Source organism: Oncorhynchus gorbuscha, linkage group LG02, assembly GCF_021184085.1.
Source record: "Oncorhynchus gorbuscha isolate QuinsamMale2020 ecotype Even-year linkage group LG02, OgorEven_v1.0, whole genome shotgun sequence".
Classification (NCBI taxonomy): Eukaryota; Metazoa; Chordata; class Actinopteri; order Salmoniformes; family Salmonidae; genus Oncorhynchus; species Oncorhynchus gorbuscha.
Genome location: NC_060174.1, coordinates 107,674,446 through 107,700,366, shown reverse-complemented (window position 1 = coordinate 107,700,366; position 25,921 = coordinate 107,674,446). Strand labels below are relative to the sequence as shown.

The window sequence follows — 25,921 nt, the reverse complement described above, 5'->3', positions numbered from 1 at the left end:
CCCCTGTATTTACCCCCTGTATATAGCCTCCACATTGACTCTGTACAAGTACCCCTGTATATAGCCTCCACATTGACTCTGTACCGTTACCCCCTGTATATAGCCTCCACATTGACTCTGTACCGTAACCCCCTGTATATAGCCTCCACACTGACTCTGTACCGGTACCCTCTGTATATAGCCTCCACACTGACTCTGTACTGGTACCCCCTGTATATAGCCTCCACATTGACTCTGTACTGGTACCCCCTGTATATAGCCTCCACATTGACTCTGTACCGGTACCCCCTGTATATAGCCTCCACATTGCCTCTGTAACGGTACCCCCTGTATATAGCCTCCACATTGACTCTGTACTGGTACCCCTGTATATAGCCTCCACACTGACTCTGTACCGGTACCCCCTGTATATAGCCTCCACATTTACTCTGTACTGGTACCCCCTGTATATAGCCTCCACATTGACTCTGTACTGGTACCCCCTGTATATAGCCTCCACATTGACTCTGTACCGGTACCCCCTGTATATAGCCTCCACATTGACTCTGTACCGGTACGCCCTGTATTTACCCCCTGTATATAGCCTCCACATTGACTCTGTACTGGTACCCCCTGTATATAGCCTCCACATTGACTCTGTACTGGTACCCCCTGTATATAGCCTCCACATTGACTCTGTACTGGTACCCCCTGTATTTACCCCCTGTATATAGCCTCCACATTGACTCTGTACAAGTACCCCCTGTATATAGCCTCCACATTGACTCTGTACTGGTACCCCCTGTATATAGCCTCCACATTGACTCTGTACTGGTACCCCCTGTATATAGCCTCCACATTGACTCTGTACTGGTACCCCCTGTATATAGCCTCCACATTGACAATGTACAAGTACCCCCTGTATATAGCCTCCACATTGACTCTGTACTGATACCCCCTGTATATAGCCTCCACATTGACTCTGTACCGGTACCCCCTGTATATAGTCTCCACATTGACTCTGTACCGGTACCCCCTGTATTTACCCCCTGTATATAGCCTCCACATTGACTCTGTACAAGTACCCCCTGTATATAGCCTCCACATTGACTCTGTACCGTTACCCCTTGTATATAGCCTCCACATTGACTCTGTACCGTAACCCCCTGTATATAGCCTCCACACTGACTCTGTACCGGTACCCTCTGTATATAGCCTCCACACTGACTCTGTACTGGTACCCCCTGTATATAGCCTCCACATTGACTCTGTACTGGTACCCCCTGTATATAGCCTCCACATTGACTCTGTACCGGTACCCCCTGTATATAGCCTCCACATTGCCTCTGTAACGGTACCCCCTGTATATAGCCTCCACATTGACTCTGTACCGGTACGCCCTGTATTTACCCCCTGTATATAGCCTCCACATTGCCTCTGTAACGGTACCCCCTGTATATAGCCTCCACATTGACTCTGTACTGGTACCCCCTGTATATAGCCTCCACATTGACTCTGTACCGGTACCCCCTGTATTTACCCCCTGTATGTAGCCTCCACATTGACTCTGTACAAGTACCCCTGTATATAGCCTCCACATTGACTCTGTACTGGTACCCCCTGTATATAGCCTCCACATTGACTCTGTACTGGTACCCCCTGTATATAGCCTCCACATTGACTCTGTACCGGTACCCCTGTATTTACCCCCTGTATATAGCCTCCACATTGACTCTGTACAAGTACCCCCTGTATATAGCCTCCACATTGACTCTGTACCGTTACCCCTTGTATATAGCCTCCACATTGACTCTGTACCGTAACCCCCTGTATATAGCCTCCACATTGACTCTGTACCGGTACCCCCTGTATATAGCCTCCACACTGACTCTGTACCGTAACACCCTGTATATAGCCTCCACATTGACTCTGTACCGGTACCCCTGTATTTACCCCTGTATATAGCCTCCACATTGACTCTGTACCGGTACACCCTGTATATAGCCTCCACATTGACTCTGTACCGGTACCCCCTGTATATAGCCTCCACATTGACTCTGTACTGGTACCCCTGTATATAGCCTCCACACTGACTCTGTACTTGTACCCCCTGTATATAGCCTCCACACTGACTCTGTACTGGTACCCCTGTATATAGCCTCCACATTGACTCTGTACCGTAACACCCTGTATATAGCCTCCACACTGACTCTGTACCGTAACACCCTGTATATAGTCTCCACACTGACTCTGTACCGTAATACCCTGTATATAGCCTCCACACTGACTTTGTACTTGTACCCCCTGTATATAGCCTCCACACTGACTCTGTACTGGTACACCCTGTATATAGCCTCCACACTGACTCTGTACCGTAACACCCTGTATATAGTCTCCACACTGACTCTGTACCGTAATACCCTGTATATAGCCTCCACACTGACTTTGTACTTGTACCCCCTGTATATAGCCTCCACACTGACTCTGTACTGGTACACCCTGTATATAGCCTCCACACTGACTCTGTACCGTAACACCCTGTATATAGTCTCCACACTGACTCTGTACCGTAACACCCTGTATATAGTCTCCACACTGACTCTGTACCGTAACACCCTGTATATAGCCTCCACACTGACTCTGTACCGTAACACCCTGTATATAGTCTCCTGACTCTATAACACCCTGTCTCCACATTGACTCTGTACCGTAACACCCTGTATATAGTCTCCACACTGACTCTGTACCGTAATACCCTGTATATAGCCTCTTGATTGTCATGTCATTTTCTTGTGTTACTTTAGTTTATTTCGTAAATGCTTTCTTAACTCTACTTCTTGAACTGCATTGTGGGTTAAGAGCTTGTCAGTAAGCATTTCTCTGTAAGTTCGACTCATTTGTATGTTTATGTTTTATTGTATGTTTTATTTGGCGCATGTGACAAATACATTTTGATTTGATATCAACATCCTTAGACTTTTTATAAACTGGTCACCTCTATTTGTGTCTAGGGTCACTTTACTCGACCCTCCGGGGGAGTGTGTGTGTGTGTGTGTGTGTGTGTGTGTGTGTGTGTGTGTGTGTGTGTGTGTGTGTGTGTGTTCAGACGACACGGAGGACTATGCCTCCAGCCAGCCCCCCCTCCATCCTCCAGCCCCCCTCCATCCTCCAGCCCCCTCCCTCCATCCTCCAGCCCCCCCTCCATCCTCCAGCCCCCCCCTCCCTCCATCCTCCAGCCCCCCTCCCTCCATCCTCCAGCCCCCCCTCCATCCCTCCATCCTCCAGCCCCCCTCCCTCCATCCTCCAGCCCCCCTCCACCTTTTTCACTGTCGCCATGTTCTTCAGAGTCAGGATGACAGACTGGCAGAAGAGCGAGTCGGGAACAAAGTCTGTGACTAAAAACGATGGTTTAACTCTGCTTTTCGGAGTATGACCGAGAGGTTTTAAAGCCACGGAACACGTTAATGACCGCCGGGGGTTTCCGTTTTTAATTTTTTTTATATATTCGAAACAAACTGTGGTTCGGATTTACAGCGAGATCGGTATGTCCTAATGTTAACAGCGCGATATATTTGGTTTTTCCAATGGCGTATGGACCTTTTTTTAAGGCAGATCTTTTTACATATTTGGGGTCAATGGGGGCCCACCGATCGAATCTATAACCACATCTAGTCTGTTAAAAAAAACTGCATTTAAACGGAATAAATACACTGAATAAATGTGATATAGGAGAATAACACATTCCAACATTATTTCCTGAACGGTGAGTTGCGATACCAACGGAATTTAGTAGCTATTTGTTTTTTTGGACGTTTAACTGATTACCGAATACTCATAATTTGCAGTCTACGTGGTGTAAAAGACAACGACATATTATTTACTTCGGTGAAGCCCTACTGTGGACGGATTCCAAGATGACAGGCTCTACCCCCTCGGAAATGGTGAGAGGTGTTTTATTTTATTTAACTATCGGCACATCGTTATAACACACAGCGTCATAATATCACATTTCAAATGCCTCCATTCCTCTGAAACTTTTGTTAAGTGTCATGTTACCATTTTCATTTTGATTGATTGATTTAACTTTTGTTTATGATCTATTTAATTTACTTTGACAACGTGAACTTATTGTAATGAAACAGGCAGGGAGCAGGACTCGAACCCTCGACTTTCCGGGACCGAAGTCCAGCGCGCTATCGATCGTGCCCCAAAAGCGGCAGAGTCGATATCCGCGCTTATAAACCCAGGCTCGTTACAATATGTTTCCCATGCCAATAAAAAAAACCCTTTGAGAATGTGCCAATGAATGTTTCAGTAGAAACTGTAGCCGTTCGGTGCCACTTTGCCCTCCGACGTCAAAAAACACATATTGCGAATTGGTCTGTGATTACATGATTGTCTTCCCACTGGGCACAGACGTCACTTCAACGTCTATTTCACGTCGAAACAACGTTGATTTAACCAGTGTATTATAGAGGCGCTAAAGACGGAACTCGACCCAAACGTGGAAAACGGCAATTAGACTATTGTTTAAATGTGTATTTCACACTATGATGAAGTAGAAATCGGAGTATAATGCTCGTACGGATGTCAACCTCAAAATCCATGTTTATGTCATCGTCACCAATCATCTGCATTGCAGTTTTTAAAAAACGACTTTTGACCACCACTGATTTCTGTGGGCTAATTATGCTACCAGTTTATACGAACAGGAGTTAACATTTAGCAGTCACTTCTAAACCTGAAAAAATAAAACTCATAAATATTATGCACCGAAAACAGCCAAACATCGTGGGCCAGTTACAAGACATCAATCATGACGGATTTGAAGAATTTCCACTTTGTAAGAGCAGATTTGTTGCGCTTCAATCCGGTGTCCTGGTCTGCGTCCATTGAGTTTACAACATCTATTGGGGTGATCGCACCGCACCGCATCGATACAGAAACATGAAACAAAGATTAATCTATGAAATAATACGTTATTTTGGCCATTCAGCGTGGCTATCATTTATTTTCCATTTAATACAAGGTTAAACGATATTTGGTATTATTAAATATGGAATAGAATGAGAAGCACAGATTGAGCAGCAGCAGTAGCTACTGTTGACATTTCGCTCTGTCTGCGTGACGTTTCGTGGTGCGCGACTCGCCTTCCCCAGGCATGCACGGCCTCGCTGCTTATCTACTGTATGTATGCCATGACATCATGACGTGGCGTGGCGTGGCGCTCGCCTTCCCCAGGCATGCACGGCCTCGCTGCTTATCTACTGTATGTATGCCATGACATCATGACGTGGCGTGGCGCGCGACTCGCCTTCCCCAGGCATGCACGGCCTCGCTGCTTATCTACTGTATGTATGCCATGACATCATGACGTGGCGTGGCATGCACGGCCTCGCTGCTTATCTACTGTATGTATGCCATGACATCATGACGACTCGCCTTCCCCAGGCATGCACAGCCTCGCTGCTTATCTACTGTATGTGATGCCATGACATCATCATCCTTCCCCAAATCTACTGCCATGACATCATGACGTGGCGTGCGACTCGCCTTCCCCAGGCATGCACGGCCTCACTGCTTATCTACTGTATGTGAGCCATGACATCATCATCCAAACGCCAATGGTCATGCTCTTGTCTGTGCGTGTGTGTAATGTGTGTGTAATGTGTGTGTTTGTGTAAAGTGTCTGTGTGTGTGTAATGTGTGTGTGTGTGTGTGTAATGTGTGTGTGTCTGACTGTGTGTTGGTTTGACACACACACACACACACACACACACACACACACACACACACACACACACACACACACACACACACACACACACACACACACACACACACACACACACACACACACACACACACACAGAGTGCTTTGATCCTCATCTGTTGTGTGGGCTATGGATGGAGATATGAAGCAGATCATCACCTAATGTTCTCTATGTCCCGGGTAATATATATATATAAAGTATGTTGCAGTATAGATTTATATATAAAAGATGTCGCAGTATACATATATTCTCTAAGGTTTATATAAAATGTCCCAATATATCTACAGTTGAATTCGGAAGTTTACATACACTTAGGTTCAAATTTCTTAACAAACCATAGTTTTGGCAAGTCGGTTAGGACATCTACTTTGTGCATGATGTAACAGTTTAACTTTAGACCGTCCCCTCGCCCATACCCGGGCGCGAACCAGGGACTATCTGCACACATCAACAACAGTCACCCACAAAGCATCGTTAACCATCGCTCCACAAAAGCCACGGCCCTTGCAGAGCAAGGGGAACTACTACTTCAAGGTCTCAGAGCAAGTGACGTCACCGATTGAAACACTATTTAGCGCGCATCACCTCTAACTAAGCTAGCTGTTTCACATCCGTTACAATGACACAAGTCATTTTTCCAACAATTGTTTACAGACTTTACAGATTTTTTCACTTATAATTCACTATAATATGACTCATATACTCTGGCTAATAACTCTGGCTAATAACTGGCTAATAACTCCTGCTAATTACTCTGGCTAATAACAGGCTAATAACTCCTGCGAATTACTCTGGCTAATAACTGGCTAATAACTCCTGCTAATTACTCTGGCTAATAACTGGCTAATAACTCTGGCTAATAACTGGCTAATAACTCTGGCTAATAACTCTGGCTAATAACTGGCTAATAACACTGGCTAATAACTCTGGCTAATAACTCTGGCTAATAACTCGCTAATAACTCTGGCTAATAACTGGCTAATAACTCTGGCTAATAACTGGCTAATAACTCTGGCTAATAACTCTGGCTAATAACTCCAGCTAATTACTCTGGCTAATAACTCTGGCTAATAACTCTGGCTAATAACTGGCTAATAACTCTAGCTAATAACTGGCTAATAACTCTGGCTAATAACTGGCTAATAACTGGTTAATAACTGGCGAATAACTCTGGCTAATAACTCTGGCTAATAATTGGCTAATAACTGGCTAATAACTCTGGCTAATAACTCTGGGTAATAACTCTGGGTAAAAACAGCTAATTACTCGGGGTAATAACTGGTTAATAACGCTGGCTAATAACTGGCTAATAACTCTGGCTAATAACTCTGGCTAATAACTGTCTAATAACTCTGGCTAATAACTGGCTAATAACTCTGGCTAATAACTGGTTAATAACTCTGGCTAATAACTCTGGTTAATAACTCTGGCTAATAACTGGTTAATAACTCTGGCTAATAACTGGTTAATAACGCTGGCTAATAACTCTGGCTAATAACTGGTTAATAACTCTGGTTAATAACTGGCTAATAACTCTGGCTAATAACTCTGGCTAATAACTGGCTAAAACACTGGATGAAGAACTCTGTTGTTTTTAACTTTGTTATTTTTGAGAAAATAACTCTGAGATTCAATAACTGAGCTAATAACTGAGAGCTGAGAGTGAGAGAGTGTGAGAGCTAATAACTCTGAGAGTAACTGAGAGAGTGAGAGTGAACTGAGAGCTAGAGTACTCTGAGCTAATAACTCTGGCTAATAACTTTGTGTTGTTAAAGCCTAAGGACTGTCGTTTAATGGAAAGAGGGAGGGAGAAATAAACAGACATAAAGAGGGTTAATAAGGTTAAAGAGAGAGGAAGTAAGCAGACTGGTTCAATAGAAAACCTTTCAGCTGGGAACAGTTTCCACCAGACAACTCTGTCCTGTTAGAGAACGAGAGAGAGCAGAGCATTTTTACACTACCACTACAGCTGACACAGATAGATGGAGGGAGGGAGGGAATAACTATTGGAAAGAACTCTGGCTATTCAGATAAGAGGCTGTATTCAGAGAGAATAACTGGGATGTATTCAGAGAGAATAACTGGTTAATAACTTGGCTAATAACTCTGGTTAATAACTCTGGCTAAATAACTGGTTGTAAATGTAAATGTATTCAGAGAGAGAGAGGAATGTATTCAGAGAGATAACTGGTTAATAACTCTGGGATGTATTCAGATAACTCTGAGAATAACTCTGGGGACTTATTCAGAAAGAGGGAAGTATTCAGAGAGAGAGAGTGAGGGAGTATTCAGAGAGAGAGAGAGGGAGGGAGGGATGTATCAGAGAGAGAGAGAGAGGGATGTATTCAGAGAGAGAGAGAGAGAGGGACGTATTCAGAGAGAGAGAGAGAGAGGATGTATTCAGAGAGAGAGAGAGGGACGTTTTCAGAGAGAAAGAGGGAGAGAGAGATGTATTCAGAGAGAGAGAAAGAGGGTTTGGGATGTATTCAGAGAGAGAGAGTGAGGATGTATTCAGAGAGAAAGAGGGATGTATTCAGAGAGAAGAGAGAGACAGAGAGAGTTAGAGAACGAGAGAGAGCAGAGAGAGAGACCACTACAGCTGACACAGATAGATGGAGGGAGGAGGGAGAGAGGGACGAGATTCAGAAAGAGAGAGAGAGAGAGAGAGAGGGATGTATTCAGAGAGAGAGAGAGAGAGGATGTATTCAGAGAGAGAGAGAGAGGAGGTATTCAGAGAGAGGAGGATGTATTCAGAGAGAGAAATGAGGGATGTATTCAGAGAGAGAGAGGATGTATTCAGAGAGAGAGAGAGGATGTATTCAGAGAGAGAGAGAGGAAATGATGTATTCAGAGAGAGAGAGAGGGATGTATTCAGAGAGAGAGAGAGGGATGTATTCAGAGAGAGAGAGAGAGGGATGTATTCAGAGAGAGAGAGAGGGATGTATTCAGAGAGAGAGAGAGAGGATGTATTCAGAGAGAGAGAGAGATGTATTCAGAGAGAGAGGGAAGTATTCAGAGAGAGAGAGGACGTAATCAGAGAGAGAGGGGATGTATTCAGAGAGAGAGAGAGGGATGTATTCAGAGAGAGAGAGGGATGTATTCAGAGAGAGAGGGAAGTATTCAGAGAGAGAGAGAGGGATGTATTCAGAGAGAGAGAGAGAGAGAGAGGGACATATTCAGAGAGAGAGAGAGAGGGATGTATTCAGAGAGAGAGAGAGGGATGTATTCAGAGAGAGAGAGAGAGGATGTATTCAGAGAGAGAGAGAGAGGGATGTATTCAGAGAGAGAGAGAGGGATGTATTCAGAGAGAGAGAGAGAGGGATGTATTCAGAGAGAGAGAGAGGGATGTATTCAGAGAGAGAGGGAAGTATTCAGAGAGAGAGAGGGACGTAATCAGAGAGAGAGGGATGTATTCAGAGAGAGAGAGAGGGATGTATTCAGAGAGAGAGAGGGATGTATTCAGAGAGAGAGGGAAGTATTCAGAGAGAGAGAGAGGGATGTATTCAGAGAGAGAGAGAGAGAGGACATATTCAGAGAGAGAGAGAGGGACGTATTCAGAGAGAGAGAGAGGGATGTATTCAGAGAGAGAGGGAAGTATTCAGAGAGAGAGAGGGACGTATTCAGAGAGAGAGGGATGTATTCAGAGAGAGAGAGAGAGGGATGTATTCAGAGAGAGAGAGAGAGGGGACGTATTCAGAGAGAGAGAGGGATGTATTCAGAGAGAGAGGGAAGTATTCAGAGAGAGAGAGAGGGATGTATTCAGAGAGAGAGAGAGAGAGAGAGGGACATATTCAGAGAGAGAGAGAGGGATGTATTCAGAGAGAGAGGGATGTATTCAGAGAGAGAGAGGGATGTATTCAGAGAGAGAGAGGGATGTATTCAGAGAGAGAGAGAGATGGATGTATTCAGAGAGAGAGAGAGAGAGAGAGGGACGTATTCAGAGAGGGAGAGAGAGGGGATGTATTCAGAGAGGGAGAGAGGGGATGTATTCAGAGAGAGAGGGATGTATTCAGAGAGAGAGAGAGATGGATGTATTCAGAGAGAGAGAGAGAGAGAGAGGAATGTATTCAGAGAGAGAGAGAGAGGGAACGTATTCAGAGAGAGAGAGGGATGTATTCAGAGAGAGAGAGAGATGTATTCAGAGAGAGAGAGAGAGAGAGGAATGTATTCAGAGAGAGAGAGAGAGGGACGTATTCAGAGAGAGAGAGGGATGTATTCAGAGAGAGAGAGAGAGAGAGAGCGGGACATATTCAGAGAGAGAGAGGGAGAGAGAGAGGGACATATTCAGAGAGAGACAGGGATGTATTCAGAGAGAGAGAGGAATGTATTCAGAGAGAGAGAGAGGGATGTATTCAGAGAGAGAGAGAGAGAGGGATGTATTCATAGAGAGAGAGGGACATATTCAGAGAGAGAGAGAGGGACGTATTCAGAGAGAGAGAGAGGGATGTATTCAGAGAGAGACAGAGAGGGATGTATTCATAGAGAGAGAGAGGGAGAGAGGGACATATTCAGAGAGAGAGAGAGAGAGAGAGGGACATATTCAGAGAGAGAGAGAGAGGGATGTATTCAGAGAGAGAGGGAGGGATGTATTCAGAGAGAGAGAGGGAGGGATGTATTCAGAGAGAGAGAGAGAGGGATGTATTCAGAGAGAGAGAGGGATATATTCAGAGAGAGAGAGAGGGACATATTCAGAGAGAGAGATGTATTCAGAGAGAGAGGGACATATTCAGAGAGAGGGATATATTCAGAGAGAGAGAGAGGGACATATTCAGAGCGAGAGATGTATTCAGAGAGAGAGGGACATATTCAGAGAGAGAGGGATGTATTCAGAGAGAGAGGGACATATTCAGAGAGAGAGAGGGAGGGATGTATTCAGAGAGAGAGAGAGAGAGAGGGATGTATTCAGAGAGAGAGGGACATATTCAGAGAGAGAGAGGGAGGGATGTATTCAGAGAGAGAGATGTAGAGAGGGTACAGTCTTGCACACATTTTTAATCATCACGAGGGAGAAGTCTACTGTCCTCCATCAGGCATCATGTTTTTTCCAACTGTTTTTTTTTCTTCATTTTTTTGCTTGGACCAGAATGACTGAGGGCTTTTCATCCAGCTCATCATTAATGCATGGAATGAAAATATATTAGTGTCACAAAACAACACACACACACACACACACACACACACACACACACACACACACACACACACACACACACACACACACACACACACACACACACACACACACACACACACACACACACACACACACACACACACACACACACACACACACACACACACACACACACACACACACACACACACACACACACACACACAGGCATACACTTTGACTGCAGGGCAAATAGACTAACTGCTCTTAGAATCGAAGGAGAGAAAGACAGCCAGAACGATGAAGTCTTCCTCCTACAGTATCTTCATCTCTCTTCCTCTCTTCCTCCTACAGTATCTCCATCTCTCTTCCTCCTACAGTATCTCCATCTCTGTTCCTCCTACAGTATCTCCATCTCTCTTCCTCCTACAGTATCTCCATCTCTCTTCCTCCTTCCTCCTACAGTATCTCCATCTCTCTTCCTCCTACAGTATCTCCATCTCTCTTCCTCCTACAGTATCTCCATCTCTCTTCCTCCTACAGTATCTCCATCTCTCTTCCTCCTACAGTATCTCCATCTCTTCCTCTCTTCCTCCTACAGTATCTCCATCTCTCTTCCTCCTACAGTATCTCCATCTCTGTTCCTCCTACAGTATCTCCATCTCTCTTCCTCCTACAGTATCTCCATATCTCTCCACCTCTGTGTTGTTTTAGACATTAACACTCCTACAGGATCTCCATATGTTATTTTAAACAGCAGATTATTATTGATAATGTCAAAAGTCTCTCTTCCTCCTAATAGTATCTCCATCAGCTCTTCCTCCTACAGTATCTCCATCTCTCTTCCTCCACATCTTCTACAGTCTGTATATAATGACAAGATGCTCGTCTCCTTCATCCTCTGTCTCCATCTCTGTTATCCTGACAGTATCTCCATCTCTCTTCCTCCTCTGTCCTGTGCTCCATCTCATTTCCTCCTACATCTGTATCTCCAAGATGCTCTCTTCCTCCTACAGTATCTCCATCTTCTCATTCCTCTCTTCCTCCTACAGATATCTCTATCTCTCTTCCACCTTCTCTGTGAGATGTTTTAGACATGATAACACTTAATCCACGATATGTTGTCCCAGGATGGAAAGCCATAACACATATGTTATTTTAAACAGCAGATTATTATTTTGATAATGTCAAAAGTTGCACTGAAGTCTAATAAACAGCTCCCAGAATAGGGCTGGACACATCTTTCTCATTTCACAAGCTGTATTAATGACAAGATTTGAGGTTTGGTTCACAAAATATTGGTCCTGTGGACACCAAAACAAATGGAGATCTGTATATAATGACAAGATAACTCGTCTCCTTCACTCCTCTGTCCTGTGCACCTTCTCATTTACACCAGAGATCTGTATATAATGACAAGATGCTCAGATCGGGTCGACATTGGCAGCATCGTCTCCTTATCTCCTGTCTAGTCCTGTTATACCTTCTCATTTACACTAGAGATCTGTATATAATGACAAGATGCTGTTATCCTAGCTGTCTGTCTGTTATCACCTTCTCATTTACACCAGAGATCTGTATATAATGACAAGATGTCATCTCCTATACTAGCTGTCTGTCCTGTGCACCTTTATCATTTAGTCTGTTATCCAGAGATCCGTTATATAGCTGACAAGATGTTATCATCTCCTGCTCTCCAACGTGTCTAGTCTGTTGTCCCAATGTCTAGTCTGTTATACAGGCGAGTCTGTTATCCTAGCTGTCCAAAATAAATCCAGTCTGTTAACATTGGCTGTTATTTTATCAGTGAAAGTCTGTTATCCTAGCTGTCCTCTCTGTTTTACAAACTGTCTAGTCTGTTATCCTAGCTGTTATCCTAAAAAAGTCTGAGTCTGTTATCCTAGCTGTCTAGTCTGTTATCCTAGCTGCCTAGCTGTATCTGTTATCCTAACTGTCTAGTCTGTTTGCATTTGAGGTTTGGTCCCCAAAATATTGGTCATATGGATCACCAAAAGCAAATGGAGACATAATTTTACTAGTAACAGAGATAACTGTTATCTAACTGTTTATAGTCTGTTACTACTCAAATTGTACGCTGAGCAGACACTACTAAAATCGAGCTGTATCAAAAATCATTGATAATGGAAAATTAATGCTCTGATCCTAGCTGTCTAGTCATTGGCAGCATTTTATCCTAGCTGTCTAGTCTGTTATCCTAGCTGTCTAGTCTGTTATACTAGCTGTCTAGTCTGTTATACTAGCTGTCTAGTCTGTTATACTAGCTGTCTAGTCTGTTATCCTAGCTGTCTAGTCTGTTATCCTAGCTGTCTAGTCTGTTATCCTTCTGTTATCCTAGCTGTCTAGTCTGTTATCCTAGCTGTCTAGTCTGTTATACTAGCTGTCTAGTCTGTTATACTAGCTGTCTAGTCTGTTATCCTAGCTGTCTAGTCTGTTATCCTAGCTGTCTAGTCTGTTATCCTAGCTGTCTAGTCTGTTATCCTAGCTGTCTAGTCTGTTATCCTAGCTGTCTAGTCTGTTATCTAGCTGTCTAGTCTGTTATCCTAGCTGTCTAGTCTGTTATCCTAGCTGTCTAGTCTGTTATCCTAGCTGTCTAGTCTGTTATCCTAGCTGTCTAGTCTGTTATCCTAGCTGTCTAGTCTGTTATCCTAGCTGTCTGGGCCAGTCTGTTATCTAGCTGTCTAGTCTGTTATCCTAGCTGTCTAGTCTGTTATCCTAGCTGTCTAGTTTGTTATCCTAGCTGTTATCCTAGCTGTCTAGTCTGTTATCTAGCTGTTATCTAGCTGTCTAGTCTGTTATCCTAGCTGTTAGTCTGTTATCCTAGCTGTCTAGTCTGTTATCCTAGCTGTCTAGTTTGTTATCCTAGCTTATCCTAGCTGTCTAGTCTGTTATGACTAGCTGTTATCCTAGCTGTCTAGTCTGTTATCCTAGCTGTCTAGTCTGTTATCCTAGCTGTCTAGTCTGTTATCCTAGCTGTCTAGTCTGTTATCCTAGCTGTCTAGAGGTTTCTGTTATCCTAGCTGTCTAGTCTGTTATCCTAGCTGTCTAGTCTGTTATCCTAGCTGTCTAGTCTGTTATCCTAGCTGTCTAGTCTATCCTAGCTGTCGTCAGAAGAGGAAAGACCCCAGCTATCCTAGCTGTCTAGTCTGTTATCCTAGCTGTCTAGTCTGTTATACTAGCTGTCTAGTCTGTTATCTAGTCTGTTATCCTAGCTGTCTAGTTCGTTATACTAGCTGTCTAGTCTGTTATCCTAGCTGTCTAGTCTGTTATCCTAGCTGTCTAGTCTGTTATACTAGCTGTCTAGTCTGTTATCCTAGCTGTCTAGTCTGTTATCCTAGCTGTCTAGTCTGTTATCCTAGCTGTCTAGTCTGTTATCCTAGCTGTCTAGTCTGTTATCCTAGCTGTCTAGTCTGTTATCCTAGCTGTCTAGTCTGTTATCCTAGCTGTCTAGTTTGTTATCCTAGCTGTCTAGTCTGTTATCCTAGCTGTCTAGTCTGTTATCCTAGCTGTCTAGTTTGTTATCCTAGCTGTTATCCTAGCTGTCTAGTTCGTTATCCTAGCTGTTATCCTAGCTGTCTAGTCTGTTATCCTAGCTGTCTAGTCTGTTATCCTAGCTGTTATCCTAGCTGTCTAGTTATTTATCCTAGATGTTATCCTAGCTGTCTAGTCTGTTATCCTAGCTGTCTAGTCTGTTATCCTAGCTGTCTAGTCTGTTATCCTAGTCTGTTATCTAGCTGTCTAGTCCTAGCTGTTATCCTAGCTGTCTAGTCTGTTATACTAGCTGTTATCCTAGCTGTCTAGTCTGTTATCCTAGCTGTCTAGTCTGTTATCCTAGCTGTCTAGTCTGTTATCCTAGCTGTCTAGTTTGTTATCCTAGCTGTCTAGTCTGTTATCCTAGCTGTCTAGTCTGTTATCCTAGCTGTCTAGTTTGTTATCCTAGCTGTTATCCTAGCTGTCTAGTCTGTTATACTAGCTGTTATCCTAGCTGTCTAGTCTGTTATCCTAGCTGTCTAGTCTGTTATCCTAGCTGTCTAGTCTGTTATCCTAGCTGTCTAGTCTGTTATCCTAGCTGTCTAGTTTGTTATCCTAGCTGTTATCCTAGCTGTCTAGTCTGTTATACTAGCTGTTATCCTAGCTGTCTAGTCTGTTATACTAGCTGTCTAGTCTGTTATCCTAGCTGTCTAGTCTGTTATCCTAGCTGTCTAGTCTGTTATCCTAGCTGTCTAGTCTGTTATCCTAGCTGTCTAGTCTGTTATCCTAGCTGTTATCCTAGCTGTCTAGTCTGTTATCCTAGCTGTCTAGTCTGTTATCCTAGCTGTTATCCTAGCTGTCTAGTCTGTTATCCTAACTGTCTAGTCTGTGTTTTATTTAAATGTGTAATAAGCATAAAACACAATTATGTGGAATTGGCAACTCGTTCTCATTCTGAGAAATCAGGTTTCAACATCTGAACCAAGTGAACAAGGCTTAACATGCTGTTCAAACACCTCCCGGGTGGTGCAGTGGTCTAGGGCTCTGTATCGCAGTGCTAGCTGTGCCACCAGAGATTCTGGGTTCGTGCCCAGGCTCTGTCTCAGCCGGCCGCGACCGGGAGGTCCATGGGGCGACGCACAATTGGCCTGGCGTCGTCCGGGTTGGGGAGGGTTTGGCCAGCAGGGATGTCCTTGTCTCATCACTAGCGACTCCTGTGGCGGGCCGGGTGCAGTGCAAGCTAAGCAGGTTGCCAGGTGCACAGTGTTTCCTCCGACACATTGGTGCGGCTGGCTTCCGGGTTGGATGGCGCTGTGTTAAGAAGCAGTGCGGCTTGGTTGGGTTGTGTTTCGGAGGACGCATTATTTTGTTAAATTAAATTAAATTATTAGTGGGTCTTATGGTTGTGGAAGGCTTATATTTAATGTATTATAGTGTTGTTATAACTATTTAATCCCAGAATTCAATTATTGCTGTTTGAAATGCAGTGTGTGAAAACATTTTTAAAAATCTATTTATATTTATCATGAATAAGTAAAAAAAAAAATGGAGATATGATTTTAATGCCATATCAGCCAGCCCTATCCCAGAATATTATATCAACTTCTGTCAGCCAATCATCAGTCATTTGTGTAAAATGCCTGTTATAAGTATCTTAACATTTATCTCAATGTTGGAATATGTAAATAATAGTAATGTGAACTTTATATTATGATATGTAATGTGAAAAAAATATTCAAGGAAACGTTTTATTGGCGGTGTACCAATTTAACATGATGAACAGGAATGACATTTACTCTCACGGATGGCCAAGAATAACTATCCAAAAGCCACACCCCTAATGGGCCACACCTCCTAAAAAAAAACTAAAAAAAACAGTTGCTGGGTCAACCCAAATGATGGTTAAAAAAACAAAACAACTGATACAGTAGTAAAATTAATCATTCAAATAACCCAACTGACTGGGTCAAAATAAACCCAACGAGGTCTGTCCACTAACCCAGCGCTGGGTTACTTCTCCATCCCTCTCTCTTCTCTCTCCATCCCTCTCTCTTCTCTCTCCATCCCTCTCTCTTCTCTCTCCATCCGTCTCTCTTCTCTCTCCATCCCTCTCTCTTCTCTCTCCATCCCTCTCTCTTATCTCTCCATCCCTCTCTCTTATCTCTCCATCCCTCTCTCTTCTCTCTCCATCCCTCTCTCTTCTCTCTCCATCCCTCTCTCTTCTCTCTCCATCCCTCTCTCTTCTCTCTCCATCCCTCTCTCTTCTCTCTCCATCCCTCTCTCTGTCTCTCTCCATCCCTCTCTCTTATCTCTCCATCCCTCTCTCTTCTCTCTCCATCCCTCTCTCTTCTCTCTCCATCCCTCTCTCTTCTCTCTCCATCCCTCTCTCTTCTCTCTCCATCCCTCTCTCTTCTCTCTCCATCCCTCTCTCTTCTCTCTCCATCCCTCTCTCTTCTCTCTCCATCCCTCTCTCTTCTCTCTCCATCCCTCTCTCTTCTCTCTCCATCCTCTCTCTTCTCTCCATCCCTCTTTCTCTTCTCTCTCCATCCCTCTCTCTTCTCTCTCCATCCCTCTCTCTTATCTCTCCATCCCTCTCTCTTCTCTCCATCCCTCTCTCTTATCTCTCCATCCCCCTCTCTTATCTCTCCATCTCTCTCTCTTCTCTCTCCATCCCTCTCTCTTCTCTCCATCCCTCTCTCTTCTCTCTCCATCCCTCTCTCTTCTCTCTCCATCCCTCTCTCTTCTCTCTCCATCCCTCTCTCTTCTCTCTCCATCCCTCTCTCTTATCTCTCCATCCCTCTCTCTTCTCTCCATCCCTCTCTCTCTCCATCCCTCTCTCTTCCCTCCATCCCTCTTCCCTCTCTATCTCTCCATCCCTCTCTCTTATCTCTCCATCCCTCTCTCTTCTCTCCATCCCTCTCTCTTCTCTCTCCATCCCTCTCTCTTATCTCTCCATCCCTCTCTCTTATCTCTCCATCCCTCTCTCTTATCTCTCCATCCCACTCTCTTATCTCTCCATCCCTCTCTCTTCTCTCTCCATCCCACTCTCTTCTCTCTCCATCCCTCTCTCTTCTCTCTCCATCCCTCTCTCTTCTCTCTCCATCCCTCTCTCTTATCTCTCCATCCCTCTCTCTTATCTCTCCATCCCTCTCTCTTATCTCTCCATCCCTCTCTCTTATCTCTCCATCCCTCTCTCTTATCTCTCCATCCCTCTCTCTTATCTCTCCATCCCTCTCTCTTCTCTCCATCCCTCTCTCTTCTCTCTCCATCCCTCTCTCTTCTCTCTCCATCCCTCTCTCTTATCTCTCCATCCCTCTCTCTTCTCTCCATCCCTCTCTCTTATCTCTCCATCCCACTCTCTTATCTCTCCATCCCTCTCTCTTCTCTCTCCATCCCTCTCTCTTCTCTCTCCATCCCTCTCTCTTCTCTCCATCCCTCTCTCTTCTCTCTCCATCCCTCTCTCTTCTCTCTCCATCCGCCTCTCTTCTCTCTCCATCCGCCTCTCTTCTCTCTCCATCCCTCTCTCTTCTCTCTCCATCCCTCTCTCTTATCTCTCCATCCCTCTCTCTTATCTCCTCCCCTAATTATGTCTGTGTAGAGCAGGCTGGTCTGAAAGCACACTGTGTCCTGACTAGTTAACCTGTTATTATTAGCCTGTGTGAGGTACTGTCAAGGTTGAGGCTCAGCTGTAGAGCTGAGCCAGAGCTGGCACTCTGTGCCTGTGTGTGTGTGTGTGTGTGTGTGTGTGTGTGTGTGTGTGTGTGTGTGTGTGTGTGTGTGTGTGTGTGTGTGTGTGTGTGTGTGTGTGTGTGTGTGTGTGTGTGTGTGTGTGTGTGTGTGTGTGTGTGTGTGTGTGTGTGAGAGAGAGAGAGAGAGAAGAGCGATGAGGAGAGATGGAATCTATCTGATAGGAACGAGGGAAGGCTGACAAGAGTAATAGGACAAATGAGCATATTAAAGAGGGGATGAGGAATAGTGGAAGAATGGATGACTGCTTTCTGTCAGAGAGGAGAGAGGGGAAGGGAAGATGAGAGGGGAAGGGCAGATGAGAGGAGAGAGGGGAAGGGTAGATGAGATGAGAGAGGGGATGGGCAGATGAGAGGGGAAGGGCAGATGAGAAGAGAGAGGGGAAGGGCAGATGAGAAGAGAAAGGGGATGGGCAGATGAGACGAGAGAGGGGAAGGGCAGATGAGAGGAGAGAGGGGAAGGGCAGATGAGAGGAGAGAGGGGAAGGGCAGATGAGACGAGAGAGGGAAGGGCAGATGAGAGGAGAGAGGGGAAGGGCAGATGAGAGGAGAGAGGGGAAGGGCAGATGAGAAGAGAAAGGGGATGGGCAGATGAGACGAGAGAGGGGGAGGGCAGATGAGATGAGAGAGGGGAAGGGCAGATGAGAGGAGAGAGGGGAAGGGCAGAGGGGAAGGGCAGATGAGAAGAGAAGGGGATGGGCAGATGAGAAGGGCAGAGAGAGGGGGAGGGCAGATGAGATGAGAGAGGGGAAGGGCAGATGAGACGAGAGAGGGGAAGGGCAGATGAGAGGAGAGGGGAAGGGCAGATGAGAAGAGAGAGGGAAGGGCAGATGAGAAGAGAGAGGGGAAGGGCAGATGAGACGAGAGAGGGGAAGGGCAGATGAGAAGAGAGAGGGGAAGGGCAGATGAGACAGATGAGAGAGAGGGGGAGGGCAGATGAGAGGAGAGAGGGGAAGGGCAGATGAGAAGAGAGAGGGGAAGGGCAGATGAGAGGAGACAGGGGAAGGGCAGATGAGAGGGGAAGGGCAGATGAGACGAGAGAGGGGAAGGGCAGATGAGAGGAGAGAGGGGATGGGCAGATGAGAGCGAAGGGCAGATGAGACGAGAGAGGGGATGGGCAGATGAGAGCGAAGGGCAGATGAGACGAGAGAGGGGATGGGCAGATGAGAGGAGAGAGGGGATGGGCAGATGAGACGAGAGAGGGGAAGGGCAGATGAGACGAGAGAGGGGAAGGGCAGATGAGAGGAGAGAGGGGATGGGCAGATGAGAAGAGAGAGGGGAGAGAGAGGGGAGAGAGAGGGGAAGGGGAAGGGCAGATGAGAAGAGAGAGGGGAAGGGCAGATGAGAAGAGAGAGGGGAGAGAGAGGGGAGAGAGAGGGGAAGGGGAAGGGCTTCCTTACATACAGTGCCTTCAGGAAGTCTTCATACCCCTTTAGACGGAATTTAAATTGGATTCTATATCCTTTTTTTCTCACACATCTCCACACAATACGGAAAATGACAAAGTGAAAACGTAAAAAAAAAAAAAAAAACATTTTAGCAAATTAATTGAAAATGAAATATAGAAATCTCTCATTTACACAGAGTGCCAGTTAAAAGTTTGGACACATCTACTCATTCAATGGTTACATTGGATTTTTTACTATTTTCTATATTGTAGAATCATCGTGAATACATCAAAACTATGATATAACACATATGGAATCATGTAGTAACCAAAAAAGTGTTAAAACAAGGCTAAATATATTTTATATTTGAGATTCTTCAAAGTAGCCACCCTTTGTCTTGATGACAGCTTTACACAACCTTGACATTCTCTCAACCAGCTTCAAGAGGTAGTCACCTGGAATGCATAGCAGTTAACAGGTGTGCCTTGTTAAAAGTTAATTAGGTAACGATTACAGCTGTGAGTCTCTAAGACTTTTCCACACTTGGATTGTGCAACATTAGAATTATTATTTTTAATTCTTCAAGCTCTGTCAAATTGGTTGTTGATCATTGCTATACAACAATTTTCAAGTCTTGCCGTAGATTAAAGTAGATTTAAGTAAAAACGCTAACTTGGCCAATCATGAACATTCACTGTTTTCTTGGTAAGCATCTCCAGTGTAGATTTGGCCTTGTGTTTTAGATTATTGTCCTGCTGAAAGGTGATTTCATCTCCCAGTGTTTGGTCGAAAGCAGAATTAACCAGGTTTTCCTCCAGGTTTTGCTTAGCTCCATTCTGTATCTTTTTATCCTCAAAACTCCCCCATTTACATTACATTTAAGTCATTTAGCAGACGCTCTTATCCAGAGCGACTTACAAATTGGTGCATTCATCTTATGACATCCAGTGGAACAGTCACTTTACAATAGTGTATCTAAATCTTAAAGGGGGGGGGGGTGAGAGGGATTACTTATCCTATCCTAGGTATTCCTTAAAGAGGTGGGGTTTCAGGTGTCTCCGGAAGGTGGTGATTGACTCCGCTGTCCTGGCGTCGTGAGGGAGTTTGTTCCACCATTGGGGGGGCCAGAGCAGCGAACAGTTTTGACTGGGCTGAGCGGGAGCTGTACTTCCTCAGTGGTAGGGAGGCGAGCAGGCCAGAGGTGGATGAACGCAGTGCCCTTGTTTGGGTGTAGGGCCTGATCAGAGCCTGGAGGTACTGAGGTGCCGTTCCCCTCACAGCTCCGTAGGCAAGCACCATGGTCTTGTAGCGGATGCGAGCTTCAACTGGAAGCCAGTGGAGAGAGCGGAGGAGCGGGGTGACGTGAGAGAACTTGGGAAGGTTGAACACCAGACGGGCTGCGGCGTTCTGGATGAGTTGTAGGGGTTTAATGGCACAGGCAGGGAGCCCAGCCAACAGTGAGTTGCAGTAATCCAGACGGGAGATGACAAGTGCCTGGATTAGGACCTGCGCCGCTTCCTGTGTGAGGCAGGGTCGTACTCTGCGGATGTTGTAGAGCATGAACCTACAGGAACGGGCCACCGCCTTGATGTTAGTTGAGAACGACAGGGTGTTGTCCAGGATCACGCCAAGGTTCTTAGCGCTCTGGGAGGAGGACACAATGGAGTTGTCAACCGTGATGGCGAGATCATGGAACGGGCAGTCCTTCCCGGGAGGAAGAGCAGCTCCGTCTTGCCGAGGTTCAGCTTGAGGTGGTGATCCGTCATCCACACTGATATGTCTGCCAGACATGCAGAGATGCGATTCGCCACCTGGTCATCAGAAGGGGGAAAGGAGAAGATTAATTGCGTGTCGTCTGCATAGCAATGATAGGAGAGACCATGTGAGGTTATGACAGAGCCAAGTGACTTGGTGTATAGCGAGAATAGGAGAGGGCCTAGAACAGAGCCCTGGGGGACACCAGTGGTGAGAGCGCGTGGTGAGGAGACAGATTCTCGCCACGCCACCTGGTAGGAGCGACCTGTCAGGTAGGACGCAATCCAAGCGTGGGCCGCGCCGGAGATGCCCAACTCGGAGAGGGTGGAGAGGAGGATCTGATGGTTCACAGTATCGAAGGCAGCCGATAGATCTAGAAGGATGAGAGCAGAGGAGAGAGAGTTAGCTTTAGCAGTGCGGAGCGCCTCCGTGATACAGAGGAGAGCAGTCTCAGTTGAATGACTAGTCTTGAAACCTGACTGATTTGGATCAAGAAGGTCATTCAGAGAGAGATAGCGGGAGAGCTGGCCAAGGACGGCACGTTCAAGAGTTTTGGAGAGAAAAGAAAGAAGGGATACTGGTCTGTAGTTGTTGACATCGGAGGGATCGAGTGTAGGTTTTTTCAGAAGGGGTGCAACTCTCGCTCTCTTGAAGACGGAAGGGACGTAGCCAGCGGTCAGGGATGAGTTGATGAGCGAGGTGAGGTAAGGGAGAAGGTCTCCGGAAATGGTCTGGAGAAGAGAGGAGGGTATAGGGTCAAGCGGGCAGGTTGTTGGGCGGCCGGCCGTCACAAGACGCAAGATTTCATCTGGAGAGAGAGGGGAGAAAGAGGTCAGAGCACAGGGTAGGGCAGTGTGAGCAGAACCAGCGGTGTCGTTTGACTTAGCAAACGAGGATCGGATGTCATCGACCTTCTTTTCAAAATGGTTGACGAAGTCATCTGCAGAGAGGGAGGATGGGGGGAGGGGGAGGAGGATTCAGGAGGGAGGAGAAGGTGGCAAAGAGCTTCCTAGGGTTAGAGGCAGATGCTTGGAATTTAGAGTGGTAGAAAGTGGCTTTAGCAGCAGAGACAGAGGAGGAAAATGTAGAGAGGAGGGAGCGAAAGGATGCCAGGTCCGCAGGGAAGCGAGTTTTCCTCCATTTCCGCTCGGCTGCCCGGAGCCCTGTTCTGTGAGCTCGCAATGAGTCATCGAGCCACGGAGCGGGAGGGGAGGACCGAGCCGGCCTGGAGGATAGGGGACATAGAGAGTCAAAGGATGCAGAGAGGGAGGAGAGGAGGGTTGAGGAGGCAGAATCAGGAGATAGGTTGGAGAAGGTTTGAGCAGAGGGAAGAGATGATAGGATGGAAGAGGAGAGAGTAGCGGGGGAGAGAGAGCGAAGGTTGGGACGGCGCGATACCATCCGAGTAGGGGCAGTGTGGGAGGTGTTGGATGAGAGCGAGAGGGAAAAGGATACAAGGTAGTGGTCGGAGACTTGGAGGGGAGTTGCAATGAGGTTAGTGGAAGAACAGCATCTAGTAAAGATGAGGTTGAGCGTATTGCCTGCCTTGTGAGTAGGGGGGGAAGGTGAGAGGGTGAGGTCAAAAGAGGAGAGGAGTGGAAAGAAGGAGACAGAGAGGAATGAGTCAAAGGTAGACGTGGGGAGGTTAAAGTCGCCCAGAACTGTGAGAGGTGAGCCGTCCTCAGGAAAGGAGCTTATCAAGGCATCAAGCTCATTGATGAACTCTCCGAGGGAACCTGGAGGGCGATAAATGATAAGGATGTTAAGCTTGAAAGGGCTGGTAACTGTGACAGCATGGAATTCAAAGGAGGCGATAGACAGATGGGTAAGGGGAGAAAGAGAATGACCACTTGGGAGAGATGAGGATCCCGGTGCCACCACCCCGCTGACCAGAAGCTCTCGGGGTGTGCGAGAACACGTGGGCGGACGAAGAGAGAGCAGTAGGAGTAGCAGTGTTGTCTGTGGTGATCCATGTTTCCGTCAGTGCCAAGAAGTCGAGGGACTGGAGGGAGGCATAGGCTGAGATGAACTCTGCCTTGTTGGCCGCAGATCGGCAGTTCCAGAGGCTACCGGAGACCTGGAACTCCACGTGGGTCGTGCGCGCTGGGACCACCAGATTAGGGTGGCCGCGGCCACGCGGTGTGGAGCGTTTGTATGGTCTGTGCAGAGAGGAGAGAACAGGGATAGACAGACACATAGTTGACAGGCTACAGAAGCGGCTACGCTAATGCAAAGGAGATTGGAATGACAAGTGGACTACACGTCTCGAATGTTCAGAAAGTTAAGCTTACGTAGCAAGAATCTTATTGACTAAAATGATTAAAATGATACAGTACTGCTGAAGTAGGCTAGCTGGCAGTGGCTGCGTTGTTGACACTACACTAATCAAGTCGTTCCGATGAGTGTAATAGTTACTTCAGTGCTGCTATTCGGGGGCTAGCTGGCTAGCTAGCAGTGTTGATTACGTTACGTTGCGTTAAAAGAACGACAATAGCTGGCTAGCTAACCTAGAAAATCGCTCTAGACTACACAATTATCTTTGATACAAAGACGGCTATGTCCTTAACAATTACAAGCATACCCATAACATGATGCAGCCACCACTATGATTGAACATATGGAGTGATGTGTTGTGTTGAATTTGCCCCAAATATAACAAGTTATATAATTACATTACAGTACATCACAGTGCATCACAGTGCAATATTCTCTCTGTGCATTGTTAATGAGTTGCCTGTATAGAGAGCAGTGGTATGGCTTCTCTCTGTGCATTGTTAATGAGTTGCCTATATAGAGAGCAGTGGTATGACTTAAATATAATAAATAATAATATATAATAATATATAAATAATTAATGAGTTGCCTATATAGAGAGTAGTGGTATGACTTCTCTCTGTGCATTGTTAATGAGTTGCCTATATAGAGAGCAGTGGTATTGCTTCCCTCTGTGCATTGTTAATGAGTTGCCTATACAGAGCAGTGGTATGGCTTCTCTATGTGCATTGTTAATGAGTTGCCTATATAGAGAGCAGTGGTATGATTTCTCTCTGTGCATTGTCAATGAGTTGCCTATATAGAGAGCAGTGGTATGACTTCTCTCTGTGCATTGTTAATGAGTTGCCTATATAGAGAGCAGTGGTATGACTTCTCTCTGTGCATTGTCAATGAGTTGCCTATATAGAGAGCAGTGGTGTGGTCTCTTAATGTGATTCGATTATAGAGATGCAGTTGAAGTCAGAAGTTTACACTCAGGTTGGAGTCATTAAAACTAGTTTTTTAACCACTCCACAAATGTCTTCTAAACACTTACTCCCTACACCTCCCCCTTCACCTCCCCCCTTCACATCCCCCCTTCACCTCCCTCCTTCACCTCCCTCCTTCACCTCCCGCCTTCCCCCTACACCTCCCCCTTCACCTCCCCCTTCACCTCCCCCTACACCTCCCCCCTACACCCCTCCCCCTTCACCTCCCTCCTTCACCTCCCGCCTCACCTCCCCCTACACCTCCCACCTTCACCTCCCCCTTCACCTCCCCCTACACCTCCCCCTACACCCCTCCCACCTTCACCTCCTCCCTTCACTTCCCCCTACACCTCCTCCTTCACCTCCCCCTACACCTCCCCCTTCAACTCCCCCTTCACCTCCCCCTTCACCTCCCCCTTCACCTCCCCCTTCACCTCCCCCTTCACCTCCCCCCTTCACCTCCCCCTACACCTCCCCCTTCAACTCCCCCTTCACCTCCCCCTTCACCTCCCCCTTCACCTCCCCCTTCACCTCCCCCTACACCTCCCCCTTCAACTCCCCCTTCACCTCCCCCTTCACCTCCCCCTTCACCTCCCCCTTCACCTCCCCCTTCACCTCCCCCTTCACCTCCCCCTTCACCTCCCGCCTACACCTCCCTCATTCATCTCCCCCTACACCTCCCCCTTCACCTCCCTCCTTCACCTCCCTCTTTCACCTCCCCCTACACCTCCCTCCTTCACCTCCCGCCTCCACCTCCCCCTACACCTCCCCCTACACCTCCCCCTTCAGCTCCCCCTACGCCTCCCCCTACACCTCCCCCTACACCTCCCCCTTCACCTCCCCCTACACCTCCCCTTCACCTCCCCCTTCACCTCCCCCTTCACCTCCCCCTTCACCTCCCTCCTTCACCTCCCTCCTTCACCTCCCGCCTACACCTCCCCCTACACCTCCCCCTTCACCTCCCCCTTCACCTCCCGCCTACACCTCCCACCTTCACCTCCCGTCTTCACTTCCCCCTACACCTCCCCCTTCACCTCCCTCCTTCACCTCCCTCCTTCACCTCCCCCTACACATCCCCCCTCACCTCCCTCCCTCACCTCCCTCCTTCACCTCCCGCCTACACCTCCCCCTACACCTCCCCCTTCACCTCCCCCTTCACCTCCCCCTACACCTCCCCCTACACCCCTCCCACCTTCACCTCCTCCCTTCACTTCCCCCTACACCTCCCCCTTCACCTCCCCCTACACCTCCCCCTTCACCTCCCCCTTCACCTCCCCCTTCACCTCCCCCTTCACCTCCCCCTTCACCACCCTCCTTCACCTCCCGCCTACACCTCCCTCATTCATCTCCCCCTACACCTCCCCCTTCACCTCCCTCCTTCACCTCCCTCTTTCACCTCCCCCTACACCTCCCTCCTTCACCTCCCCTTCCTCCA

At 46.7% G+C, this 25,921-nt stretch overlaps 1 protein-coding gene across 1 annotated transcript in view; it reads left to right on the top strand.

The window, feature by feature from the left end:
- The first annotated feature begins 3,320 nt into the window (after window positions 1–3,320).
- LOC124015309 (ubiquitin-like protein 3) overlaps window positions 3,321–25,921 on the top strand; it is a 42,134-nt gene continuing 19,533 nt past the window's right edge. Inside the window, exons 1-2 of the mRNA XM_046330470.1 lie at window positions 3,321–3,742; window positions 3,825–3,920. Of these exons, the coding sequence (XP_046186426.1) occupies window positions 3,894–3,920 (27 nt within the window). The 5' untranslated portion in view covers window positions 3,321–3,742; window positions 3,825–3,893. The remainder of the gene's footprint in view (window positions 3,743–3,824; window positions 3,921–25,921) is intronic.